Raw genomic sequence first — 13,648 nt, 5'->3', positions numbered from 1 at the left:
ACAAAATACGAGTAAAATACAAATATATTTTGTGCTTTTTTAAAATATAAATCTTTTATGAACCAGCGTTAATTGTTCTTATAAAAAATAATTGATACTTTTTTAAAATCTCGCCTTATGAAGGTTTAACTATTCTTACAAAACTATTTACAAAATTATTTTCTTAATTTTTTCTTGCAAAAACAAAGTAGAAATTAAATAAAAAATAATAAAATGCTGCTGTCAAATCTAGGCTCTTCAGTTGCCTTAGATTTATACAATCCTAATATTTATATATCACAAAAATGATTAGAAAACACAAGAATGGTTGGTTCTGTTTAATGATGTTATTATACGTGAGGGAACATTAAAACAAGTGATGAAAATGACCCACATCAAAAATCAAGACTATGACAAGATCCTGAACACAATGCATATCTCTAGTGTGACGCATGAAAACATAGAAAGGTTCAAACTGACATAGGCAAGCATATGGATCTCGTTACATAGAAGGGGAAGTAAAAATGTACCCAGAATAAATAGAGCGATGGAGAATTTAGCATATGTATTACTACAGGTTTATTAAAGACAGGGGTAATGGAGATAAAAGATCATTACAAATCCTCTTTACAGTTTATCAGTCACATTTCTGATCTATCCACCACAAATTCAGAATGTGAAACTTTGCTTTGGTAATTATATAAAGTGATTTCCAAAGGGATTAAATTTATTCAGAAATATAATGATCTAAGATTTTTAGTTAATATTCCATAAAGATTTTATACAGTAAATGCCCTCTAGATGAAAATATGATAGGAGAAATTCATTTTTGTGTTACATTATTTCATACATACAGTCTATTGGTTTGGAGCAAAAACATTTAGTGAAGTGTAAAGCGAGCTATCATATTTACATAATTGTATTTATTTTTTTATGTTTGAGTGGTATTCACATCTGTAACAAATGTATAAAAAAAAAAACACAGAGGGCTTCAAATACACAATACAACTATCTTTTTAAAAAGTGCAATTATTTATTTATTTATTTTTTGGTAGAAAGTAAAAAAATATATATCCTTATTTTTTTTTATATAAGTAGAAATGTTATTTTCATCAACAGCATTTTTAACCTTAACTGAGCCCTAAAACCAGTGACTAAAAATGGATGTTTGTCACTAGAGCATAATTGTGATTCCGAGGGAAATAATAAAATCATTTCACCATCAAACAATAAGCATGGAGTGATCTATATCAGGTCCTGTGCTGTAATGTTCATCTGGACTGCAAAAACTGGTAATTAGTGAAGAATAATACTTGATATTGTAGTTCAGGACTGAGGGTAGGATTCAGCCCTTATTGATCGTTGCCAATACTATAGGGTTTTAAGTACATAGTAATTAAAAATACTAAGATAAAAAGCTCAATTGAATGTAGGTTTATAATAAAGCCTTGCAGCACCATAGCACTGTCGCTCATGCAAATGATTTCAACACAACAGTGAAAAAAAGGTCAAATAAAAGCGAGCAGAATATTGTAATGACAACACTTGTGTACTATGTAGAACTCTGGCTTGTAACAGTTTCTAGTTAACAGAGTATCAGCGGCACTAGCAGGTTGTTCACCTGCTACTGTCAATGTATTGTGAATAGAAAACATGTTCGTTTCCCAAATATTATTCAAGTATCTTTGCAAAAATTTTAAATAGCTTATAACAAAATATCCTTAGCTTAGCTTAAAGAAGCTAACTGAAGGAGAGTCAGTTACATGCGATGCCACCGTCTCTGAGCGTCCTCCTCTCGAGGAGCGACCCAACTTCTTTCCAGTTACTTGAGTTCATGATTTATGGTTACTGTTTCCATTTTGGTAAACATCCACTGTAAAATGCTTGTTTTTCATTACCATTCTCCTGTGCTCCAGTACTTTTTTTTGTCCTCAAATCAAAGTCTTCAACTGCAGCCATACACCAAACACAGAAGTCGAAATGTTTAAGATACATCTTCCTCTCTCATTTCTCTCTCCTCTCCCTCAGTCGGTTGTGTGTTGGTGATGGCGTGTCCCTCCATCTCTGCTTTGTGTCCCAGCTGTTCCTGGAGCTCTTTGACGACCGTCTCCAGGTTCTTCCGGGCGTCCCGCTCCTTCAGCAGGTCCTCTCTTAACTGCTCGCGGTCCACTTCTGCTTGCTGGAGCTTTGTCTGCAGATCTTCAATCTGATAGAGTAAAAAAGAGATGCTGAAGTGGAGCATATTTTATGCACATCTTATTTGCTGTCATTATATTGTCCAAAATGTGAGACCACTATTGAAAATGCTTCTGTTTAGCATTTCAACGCACCCTGCTCCCTAGACATTGAAAACAGTGTAACTTCACCTTCTGTACTTGGCTGTGCTGAAACATACCAACAGGATGTGCCAAATCTCACCTGTGGGGAATACTTGGCCCGCAGACGTCCTGCCTCACAGCCCTTATCGCACACATGGAGCTTCCTCTCTCTGTCCAGCTCCCTCTTCAGCCTGCCGCACGACTCGTTGGCGTCTCGCACCTTCTTCTCACTCTCCACACGGAGGCGCTCAATCTCCTTCCTCAGGCTCCGCTTTGCTTCGATGGCCTCCCTCAGCCTGCCCTTCTTAGTCACCCTGACAAACTCCAGCTCCTGTTAAAGATTCAAGGGTAAAACATGAATCTGACACCTTTAGGCAGTGTTACATATCTGTTTAATTGATCATGCAGAACAGTTTTATTTTAGCATTATTTATATTCTATTGTGGTATTTATTTAGATTTTGAATTAGTTTGTATTTTTGTTTTACATTTTTATTTTTATTCAATAATTGGTATACTTGTTGTTACATGCTTTTAGCGTATTTATTTTTAACATTTGTATCTGGCTTTAGTTGATTAATTTCCAGTATTTCGGTTTCAGCATCTATTTTTTTGTATCAAACAGTCATATTTTATTTATATTTATACTTTATTTCGATTAGATTTTTTTTTTGTCAGTTTTAGTTTGAGTTAAAAAATAACATTGGTGCAGAATATTCTAAATTCAAACTATTTAGAACTATTTTTAAAATATCATTTTGAATAATTGGAGTATTTAAATATTTAAAATATTTAAATATTTAAGATAAAAAAATCTTCAAATTATATTTAGAATTGTCAGACTTTTGGACATCGCAGTAAGTACCTGCTGAAGGCTTCGTTTGGCTTGGAGTGCAGCGGCTAGCTTCTCCTCTTGCTTCACTCTCATGCGAATGATCTCCTTTAGGAATTTCTCTCTAGCCTCCTTAGAGCTAAGGTCACTGCAGAGTGTCTGCTTGAGGACTTCCAGCTCAGAGCAAGAGGCCGTCCCGAGTCTCAGCTTCTCATCATCCACCTCTGCAGTGCTGTAAGTGTTGAGGTTCATCTCCCCAATGCCATAGGTAAAGGGAGGGGACATCAAGGAATGGGGGGCAGGAACTACAATCAGAGAATAATACACCAGTAAAAAAAAGTTGCCAGGTATTGCAAATGTTTTTCCATTAGCCGTTATGTTTTTTGACATCCTACCTTTGCTACAGTTGTCAAACTTGATTTCTGCGTCCGAGTCCTCGTTCTCCAGAGGACGCTGTCTGACTGCTGCAGAGGGCAGTGATTGTCTCTCTGCAGAGGACCACCTCTTTCTTGGCCTTGAGCTCTCGGTCTTGCCTGTGTTGTTGGTCTCAGTGGGCTGAGAGAAACGTTGCGGTGGCTGCTCATTATTTTTAAGTGTGGCAAGAGATACATTTGGGACTACCAGGCTGTCTTGTCCTTTAACAAGCGATCTGAATGTCAGGGGAAAATGAGATGGTAATTGAGATGTATTGCACACTAGAGATGATGCTGACATTTCTTATGGTGAATCATTAATGTATTAATTCTACAATCACTTTAATGGTCAAATGGTAGTTCTTGTGGTGTACCTCTCATATGTGTGGCTAGGGGTCTCTCGCTCAGCAGGAGGAACTCTGGGAGACCAGGGCCTGAAGGCTGAAGGTCTCTGCTTGAACTTAAGATCCTAAAGAGAAAATAATAAGAGGAATACATTAGGGATGCAATATATAAAGTTAATCTTTAATAATAATAATCATTGAATCTTTATCTCAAATCCCAGAATAAACAGAAACTTTTTATATTGTATTTCATACTTTATTATAATGTGGTGATGCCTAAATTCACTTGGGGCATTTAAAATTACTGATTTAATTTTTAGTGTGTGTTTTTTTTATGTATTTAGTATAGATTTTTTATATTAGTGCACCCCTAACTTCAATATCTATGTCCACATGATAAAATAAGCATAATAATGAACACTAATAACACTAATAAATTCACAATGCAGAGATCTAAAATAGCTCTAAATATATATAACTAAATAATAAAAAAGTTATATATATATAAAAAAGTTTAAATATATATATATAAAGAATCAAATGAAGGCTAAAATGAAATCTGAAATCTTTAAAACCACAAAATATGAAAGAGGAGCAACAAAGAAAATAGTAAGTCAATAAAACCAACCTTATTTGCAGATGCAGCCAGAGACTGTAGCCAATCAGCTTGCTTCGCTTTCTCCATTGATGGGGACATTGAGCGGTCATGTTTGGACTTTTTGGAGGGAATGGGACTGTATGCCTGTTAAATAAAAAGAATACAAAAAAGAAAACAGTCTGTGAGATGAAATAACACCCTGTGAAGTAGAGACACTAGCACTGAGGTACAGCTTTGACCATGTAGGTGTCAAACCGACTTACAGTTCTCAGCAAATATCTGAGAGAAATCAGAGGTAAATTTAGCATCAGTACAAACAAAAACCAAACACTACAGGTATTCATGCAACTAAAACGTGTTCCTAAAAAAAAAAGAGAGACGACAGCGAGTGAATCCTCCCCTTTGCCCTCAGGTTTCAGCTTGTCGGATCCAGGATGTGTTTACCTTCGCCGTACCAATGACCTGCCCAAACCTGTGCCTTTCTGACTCGAGTTCTGGAATTTAAAACACCCCCGTTACCAAAGCATCCTGACTCCAGTTAGGTGAGGATAAAGTCAGGTAAAGGTGCAGATACAAAAGTAGTTCACAATGAATGAGAAACGTGGTGTTTTAAGATGAAAAACACCACATGGGTGAGAATTATACCTGGGTAAATAATGTCAGGCACTGCGGCTTTAACAGAAACAGTCTTTGAATATAATGCGACACAGGGGGGAGATGTCAGGCTGGATTTTGTCTTATAACTGCCACAGTGCCAGCAATCTTGTAGTACACATTATTTAGCATTCACTCTCTGTGCCAATCTTAAGTACCATAATACTAATAATAAGAACTCTAATAATAAAGCCTAACTGTTATCACAAAGTGCGTGGGTGCATGGTATGTGATTGGAGCTCCTTCCTTCAATGCATATCTAACTGACACTCACGCAAACACACACTTGCCACCATGTCCAGCTTCAGCGCTGAGTTTACAATGGGTAACGTGGGCCTTGGAGCCGAGAAACACTTACTTTCTGAGAGTGCAGAATGGAGTAGCACGATCAATTCATGATCAAGAACTCTTCAGTCTAAGTGTAGCGCTGTGAGAGGAACCTCTTACCGATTCAATACACTTTCTGAATGATTAAATAGACACAGAATGACAGTGGATGTGTAATCTTCTAATGAAGAAAAAAGTATAAAATAAAATATATACACAAGAGGAAAAAAAAAAATATCAATAATTCTTTTCAATGCTAGAGAGCCATTTCAAACAGCATATCACAGGATACTGAGACCATCGCAACTGACGGACTCCCTCACTAAAACGCTAATGTTGTCTGCTGTTAAATAAAACCGTATTTACAAAGGAACACACACATAATCATAGCAGTTTTTCTGTAATAAATGGTATTCTAAAAAAACTCATTCTAATACTTTACTAAAGTATTATTGGTTATTTTAGAACATGGGGTAACAGCAATTGGGAAACACGTTAGAATAAGCATAGCCAAAAACAATAATTGACGGGTCTTTAATGGTCTTCTCTTTCAACATGACAAACCTCTAAAAATGATTCAGTGCATGACTGTACTGTGATTGTCCGCATTAATCAAGAACCAGTTCGCCAGTAATCATTTATTTATTTATTTTTTAAAGTCTGGGGGCCTGCCTTGCGCAAAGTGAAGCATTGTTTTTTCCCTCTTTAATAAATGAGGATGGGAAAAGTCAAAACAAGTGTTGATTCAAGTGTTGAACAACCACTGCACACCCAACAAAAAAACATCTGTCTGTGTTTGTTCCTTCCGTGAGGTCTGAAGTTCCAGGAAGACCAGGGCATCCCAGACATAATAGTCTTTGACTGTGAACCCTCCCAGACACCACAAGAGAGCCGCTGATACAACGTCTGCTGATCTGACTCGGCCCTCACTCACAACCACATCAAACGCATGGCCTTGTGACACACATGCAGGGCAGACTGTATCAAACAGCTGGGCAAAACCACACAAACAAACAATGCGTGCAGATTAGGACATGTACAACATCTGGACTCAAACCTACAGTCTTATAAACCTTAAAAGAAGCCCGTAGCCTTCTGGATTTATTATTCAATTTTGTATAATTCTAAAGAATTTCCAAGGCACTTCACATTAGACTACAGATAAAATATTATGCCTAATGCAAAATAAAATCTAACATACTTCATCTTCTGAATCATGACAGAAAATGAAAAAAGAACTCACAAGGGCTCCATTACTGACGGAGTGAATGACTGAAAGAGTGAGTGAGTGAGTGAGGGCCACATTTCCTCTCTGTAGCTTGCTTTGGCTGATGGCCCTGTGGGAACCCGAAGCGTCTGGTTCCTGAATGTAAGTGGGTGGGTTCGAGGAGCAGGAACACAGAGGAAACACAAAGCTGCAGGAATGAATACTTGAAGGCCAAGTACGGCTTACTCTTAAAGTGGCCATTCAATCCTATGTCCTTTCAACTGCCTATTGTGCAAGATTTCTTTGAAGGCAAGTTATAAAGGAGTGCTTTACGGCAAACATGAGGCTGAACTTACAAAGATGAAATGTGCATGTTAGCACAGACGAATCAACTCATGAATAAAATCCTTTATTTTTATGCTGATGACAGATAAATAATAACCAGCATATATTAAAAGAATATCCTACTTTTTCTCAAATTAAAAATAAGACAGAAATGAATCAGTTTAATGCTATTTAGATATACACAAGAGGTTCTTTATTGTGGAACATATATTTTTTTAAATGTTCTTCACACACACACACACACACACACACACACACACACACACACACACACACACACACACACAAAGAATAAGTCCCGAACAAATATTGTGTTTAACAGTTTGGAATGCATTGTTCCATCCAAGAGCCATGGGTGCATGATGTCATAAACTGGATTGGATAACATCTGACCACTTTTGCTTGATTTCGGAATGACTAATGAAGCAAATATTGACTTCCTCTTGCATTCGTTGCGATACACCATCCGTCGTGTTCAGGGGAGATGTTGCAATGCTCTAAATCTTTGTTGATATTACTTGGAAGTCAAACAAGTGGAATTTCATCTGCTGTGAAAAAAAATGGTCTGCTCTACTGAACTTATTCAAGCAACTAACATCCTCACAATAATGCGCTATGCCACCTGAAAGAACTGTAGTGGTGGTGGTGCACAGCAACCAGACACAACAAGTTTCCTATTACAGCTTTTCTTCCCTCCCATGGAAAACCTGCATGTAATCGCCAGATCTGTGTGTGCTTTGGCGCAGTCTGCCAAAGTCAATGGCAACACTGGTGAAGCACACTTGGGTAGGAGCTTTATTGAGACGTGCTGGAGACCAAGGCTCTGATTAGGGGAGGCTTCTGGAAGACCATACAGGATGATAGTGTCTATAGAGTATGTGAGATGGAGAGAGGATAAGGTAATGCCAGCTGTCCTCATGCAAGTGCAAGTGCTTTGTAGGGTCTCACAATTTACATTAAGCTTGGCTTTCACCAGGTTTCAGTGCCAAAAAAAAGGAATTTCTTTTTTGCCCTCATGTTTCCTTTCTAGTCACTCATCTTCCAGAAGCCTTTCCAGAACTCAGATATGGAGCCTTAGGGAAAACCAATCTTGATTGGATTGTGTTAATAGCCTTTGGACTGGAGTTTTGCTGCTGTCTGAGCTGAAGATGGAACAGACTTTTGAGGTAAAGATGGAGCGTAACGCATAATCCCGCTCTGAGAGTGATGGAGGAATCCACCTGCTTCAATATGCCATATTCCAGCAGGCACATAAAGGTATGGTCTCATCGACGCCTAATAAGCACTCTACTAAGTAGTCCACCATCAGACTGTATCCCCAAAATAAACATAAATTTAACAAAAAAATGGTACATAACACACACACACACACACAAAAAAAAAATATATGAAGTTTGGCATTAGTTATAGGCTACAAATTGTGACACTGTTCACGTGATTCCTTTCTACAGTTGGTCAGATGTTGTGGTTCTACTGATGGACAAGATGCTTTTTGGACCATTCTCAAATCTTTTGAGAGAACAATAGATCAAATGTGAAGTATGAACCAACCTGGTTTTATTAAATCCAACTTTATAAATTGTACTGATAATATAATTTGTAATCAAATGCTTGCATTAAATCAGAAAAATATTTTTTTCACTAGTGGTTTCAGACTTTTAGTCCCAACTGTGTATTATAGTTTTAGGATATCTTGAGACAAACTTCTCAAAGTGTTTGTGTTTGGTGTGTGTGTGTGTGTGGGGGGGGGGGTGCCTCAATTTTAATCTGTGTGCTTTACTTCTAATGCTAATGCACAAGCAGTTAAGTGCAGAGGGACGATTAAAGTTTCACTGAATCGCCTCTTCACCATACCAACATGAGGTCTCAAAATAAAGAGGGTCATAATATCACGTGTCAGGTAGAGGAGCTTCAAGGCAGCCACAAGCCACTGAACCAACACTAAGTGAAACTGTGATATTCCCGCCCTTTCTATCAGCCGTTTCTAGCTGTCTAAATGTGCAGTGTGGAATGGCTGGCCGGGTTTGGCTCTTGTGCCTGAGCGATTGACTTAGCAGATGGGGCTTTAGTTCCTCCAGTGAGAGTGTGGACGTCTGTTTGCAGCTGTGTGTTTCACTGAAGAGCCCCTCCTGTCTCTGCTAACAGCTACCCAAATCTCTTGCCTATTGTAATGAAATCAGAAACTACAGCAAAAATGTTGATAGCGAGGGCAGATTAAGATGAGGACACCGTCAGAGCTGGCACACATACTACCGTTCAAAAGTTTGGGTTCAATAAGATTTTCTTTCAAGAAATAATACACTTAATCAGCATGTAATGCAGTGAAACATTAAACCAGCTTGGAGTCCAGCTTGCAACATTGTTATGTTTCATTTTCTCCCATCTCTTAGATTTCCTATCATTATCCACCTTCTCTGTCTAGACAAAATTATGACCCCAAAAAAATTCTGATAAATGTTTAAAAGGACCCACACTAAAGAAATATTCACCACATATATGGAATGCAACCAATGTATTATTTTTGCACTCACTTGTACATAATGCTCCAGCCGGCGATCAATCAGTCATAACAGTTAAACTGGGCAGGACACACAGGATATGTATTTTGTCAGGGAGCTACTTCGGTCTGTCAGACACTGAATACTCAATCACTCCCTCCCTCCAGCAACACCTAACCCTCACACACTCAGGCACTCCAGAATGCTTCTAGAAGAACGCTCCAAAACTCATACTTCGATGTGTACCGAGGACTAATCGCAATAACTGTGACTCCTCCACCAAATAAGGTGCATTGCTGTTTTTTTTTTTGGAAGGGTGATACGGGAGTGAATGCCAAGGGGAGGTCAGGAGGTGTCAGGGTACAGAGAGGCTGCAGAAGTTGTAAAAGCTCCTGCTGGGAAGCAGCAGGGTGAAGTTAGGGTCAGTGCTTAGGATCTCAACGATGTCACAGCACCTTAACTGTGTCTGCCCTGGGATAGGGGAGGGGTGGTGTACTGTTCATTGGCTCAAGAGAGGCTATAAATCCATCTGAAATTTACTGCTTCCAACGACCCTTCGGCATTCTCAACCCGACGCCATCTCCACGCTGATGATCAACAACACAGATATGTTGTAAAGATGGTGCAGACATTCTCTGCGCAACTCCAAGCACTAGCACAATAGTGTGCAACCATCTAGGACAAAGACCATCACTTGACCTTCCACAAAGTTTCCATTTAAGGCTACAGCTAATCACTACGAGTGGACCTAGAGTAATGAAAAACATGGCAGTTTTCTGTGAAATGCTCTTAGGACCCGTGCATTTGCGAGCAAAGCAGAAATGGGGAGTGGGCCCTGCAATTAATGTTTGATATACAGCCAAGGCTGGAAATGGATTTGTTTTAGTTTGTTCTGCTTTTTACAGTCACTTTGAAAGCCCAATGTTCTCCTAGCATTTGTACAAACAAATATAAGTGCGGCAGAATGGAGTTGGAAGTGCTAATGGATGTCATAGAATGACAGGAAGTGTTAGAGACGAGAAGAAAAACAGAGGTTTGTATGGTAGAAGGAAAAATATAAAAATTTTGGGGGCAAAAAGAGCTAACCGCTGAGTAAAAGTGCCCAGACCTTCGTAATTGAGCGATTTTCCAAAGTACAAGACATACAAGGTTGAAATTCTGTGTCATTACAGCATTGTGTAAAACATCTGTACATGGAAACCTTGCATTTTGGAAAAATCCCTTTTCCATTTTTCCATGAAGTAGTTTCTACATCCACATGGAACACATTCAGCAGAGCTTAATAAAGCAGATGATTACATAAAGACATTAAAAGGGAAACAGAGAAGCTCATTCTTCCATAAAGCAGTAAAGAAGGACCCTTACTCATTTAGGACAGGAAAGGTAATGGTGGAAAAAATCAATGCATCCTTCAAATAAAAGCTGGAATGGTGTCTGGTTTCAGTCAGTTTTTGTTTTGAATGTCTTGTCAAAAGTGACAGATTTGATGCATGACACCTTCCATAAAACAAAAAGGTTTGAATGCATGGAAAAAATGTAAATTCGGTCATCATTCACTCACATGACTTACTTTCTTCTGAAGAACACAAAAGAAGATATTTTGGTAACCAAACCAAACCATTTTTTTAATATATATATATATATATCTTCTTATACATTCCACAGAAGCAAGTCATAGATGTTTGGAACGACAGGGAGTAAATGATGACAGAATTTTCATTTTTGTGTTAAGTATCCTTTTAACTTGAAAAACCTGTCAGATAGTGATTGTGATGCATCCCATGTTGGCTTGGAGATGGTTCAGCTGGTGGGGGCATCAGCATATTAAATTGGAGACCAGAATCCAAAACACAACCTAACCTACATTATTCTGCTTATTTGATATGCTGTCTACTCTGTAACCCTGAAATATGCTGTAAATGTATTTTTCCTGGACCATTTCCATTTTATAGCGCTCCTCTGAATCTGAAAGGGCCAATGTTTTTCTCCATAGCAACTGCATAACATTTTGAGATCAGCTCTGACTCCACTCTAGGGCGTTCAAAGATCAGACCCTCTCCTAGCCCTGCTTCTGCGGCTAACATTAGCCAGGCAGTCTTAGGGACACTTCTTAAAAGGACCCCCACACCTGACATACATTAAACACGTAATTTTGCTAGTGTTCCGCTCCCATAAAACCTTTGAAGTACCTTAATTTGAACCGAAATGTGGCTGGTTTACAAATAATTTGTAAATGAGAGAGAATGAAGATATAGGCCAGTATGTTATATAAATGTCTCCTAAGTCTGCTGTGTGTATGTTCCGGTGTTTTAAGGACACACTGATCTATGTGTTAATTTCATCAGTCTGATCTGGTCAGAAGGATTAGGGCCCGGTGCTCCTGTTCTGAGCCTTGGCTGCCTCAAAAAAGAGCCTAGTGTTAGCATGTAATCTCCCAGCTTTCCCAGCACCAATCCATACTGCCCATGTGGTCTGTCCACTAACAGCTGAGGGGCATTTGTCTGTCTGTGTCTGTTCATATGTTTGTACTGCATTCTATACCTTATAAGACCATATGCTACAACATTTATGATGTATGTGCATTGATATATATATTTTTTTAATTAAATGACAAAATTACAAATAAGACACTAAAACCAGTCATTTTAAATGTTAATTGTAAAAGCGAATTTAGGTCTCACAAACATACATTTGACAGTATTCTTAAATGATTAATGTTCATTAAAGGGTGTTGATGGTGAAGATAATTTAAATGTAATAATATGGGAAAGTAGCATGCACAATTATCCAATATCCAATAGCAAACTTTAACAATTAGTTAAAAAAAGAAAATAAATACTCTAATATTGGTAGATAATTGATATGGTAGCAATTGTTTGAGTTTTCTGTATTTAAAGCAATTCATTTAAAGTAAGCTTTTTTTAAATGTCATAATTTAACTCTCAAAATTTAAGCTTTAATTTTTAACGTAAATTAACGATATATCAGTATTATAAAAATGTACCTTTATTGATTATTGACTGATTTTTTTAATTGAGCCCTGGTAAATACTAGTAATTTTATTACATTAATATGTAATTGTAGTAATATGTGTCTTTTATAAAGATCAATCAAATAAGCTGGATACTATATACTATATAATAAGGATACATTTGTTAAACTTAATTTATAGGCTATTTATAAATTAAGACATGCCATAAAAATAGTTCATTGTTAGTTCACGATACTAAATGTAATAACAAATGTCAGCCAATTGAATTTTCTAGCAAAGTGTTACCGTTAATTCTTAAAAAGACTGGAAGATTCCTTTTAAAAATGCTAGTGTGTGCTGTGTTACTGTATAAGGCCATGGTGAATTAGCAGCCAGTAAACACACACACAAACACACACACACACGTATACCCACACAGCGAGCCTGAGAGAACGAGAGTACAGGGTGAACAGACACCAGTAAGGCAGGGAGGAGAGGCTCTGCTCAGGAACTCAATAATAACTTTCAGCAGTCTAGCCAGAAGGCTGGAGGCCCAGACTGCGGCTGTTCTATCCTCTAGCACTCCCCCCTCCGCAGCCCTGGGCTCCTCCCTCTGCCCTGGCCTGTGTCTGCTCCACAGGACTAATGCATTTTGCAGACAGCCTAGAGACTTAAAGAGACATAAACCGCATTTTCCATCTTTGAATCACTGCTGTTGATGTAACCACAAACTCAGAACAGAGATCATTATTTCCAGCCATTTATTCGAAATCTCCCGCTCTTGCTCTCATTCTTATTACTCTTTTCCTCTCTTGGAACGTTAGGAGACCTCGACATGACATGAAAGATAGGGAGAGACGGCCTGAAATATGTTAAGAGCCTCTCAATAAATCTCGGGCCAAATCCTCGACCCGCACCACCCTCCACCCTAAAAAGGTGTCTTTGATGTGCAACTCACCAGCCTGGAGAAGATCTTGTCAAGTGCAATCAGAGGTCCTGGCATCAAATACATTTGATGTCATTATTATGATAATTATAAGGGGCAAATCCAATAGGCATGTTCAGACAGCGCTGCAACAGAGCAGATCCAGCTGTTGGGAGTTGGGATGTACACTTCTGCCCGTAAATCAACAGAGATTACATTACTGCTGTCTGCCGGGCAG

The 13,648-nt window shown here is 38.2% G+C and overlaps 1 protein-coding gene across 1 annotated transcript in view; it reads right to left on the bottom strand.

The window, feature by feature from the left end:
- Positions 1 to 302: 302 nt before the first annotated feature.
- The window catches only part of LOC128022288 (ski oncogene), a 31,618-nt gene continuing 18,272 nt past the window's right edge, over positions 303 to 13,648 (bottom strand). The window contains exons 2-7 of the mRNA XM_052609670.1: positions 4,514 to 4,627; positions 3,916 to 4,010; positions 3,524 to 3,777; positions 3,162 to 3,433; positions 2,398 to 2,628; positions 303 to 2,185 (exon numbers count right to left, since the gene is read on the bottom strand). Coding sequence (XP_052465630.1) covers positions 1,964 to 2,185; positions 2,398 to 2,628; positions 3,162 to 3,433; positions 3,524 to 3,777; positions 3,916 to 4,010; positions 4,514 to 4,627 — 1,188 coding nt within the window. The 3' untranslated portion in view covers positions 303 to 1,963. The remainder of the gene's footprint in view (positions 2,186 to 2,397; positions 2,629 to 3,161; positions 3,434 to 3,523; positions 3,778 to 3,915; positions 4,011 to 4,513; positions 4,628 to 13,648) is intronic.

This window comes from Carassius gibelio, chromosome A11 (assembly GCF_023724105.1).
Source record: "Carassius gibelio isolate Cgi1373 ecotype wild population from Czech Republic chromosome A11, carGib1.2-hapl.c, whole genome shotgun sequence".
Lineage (NCBI taxonomy): Eukaryota > Metazoa > Chordata > Actinopteri > Cypriniformes > Cyprinidae > Carassius > Carassius gibelio.
This window is presented reverse-complemented; position numbering and strand designations above follow the sequence as displayed.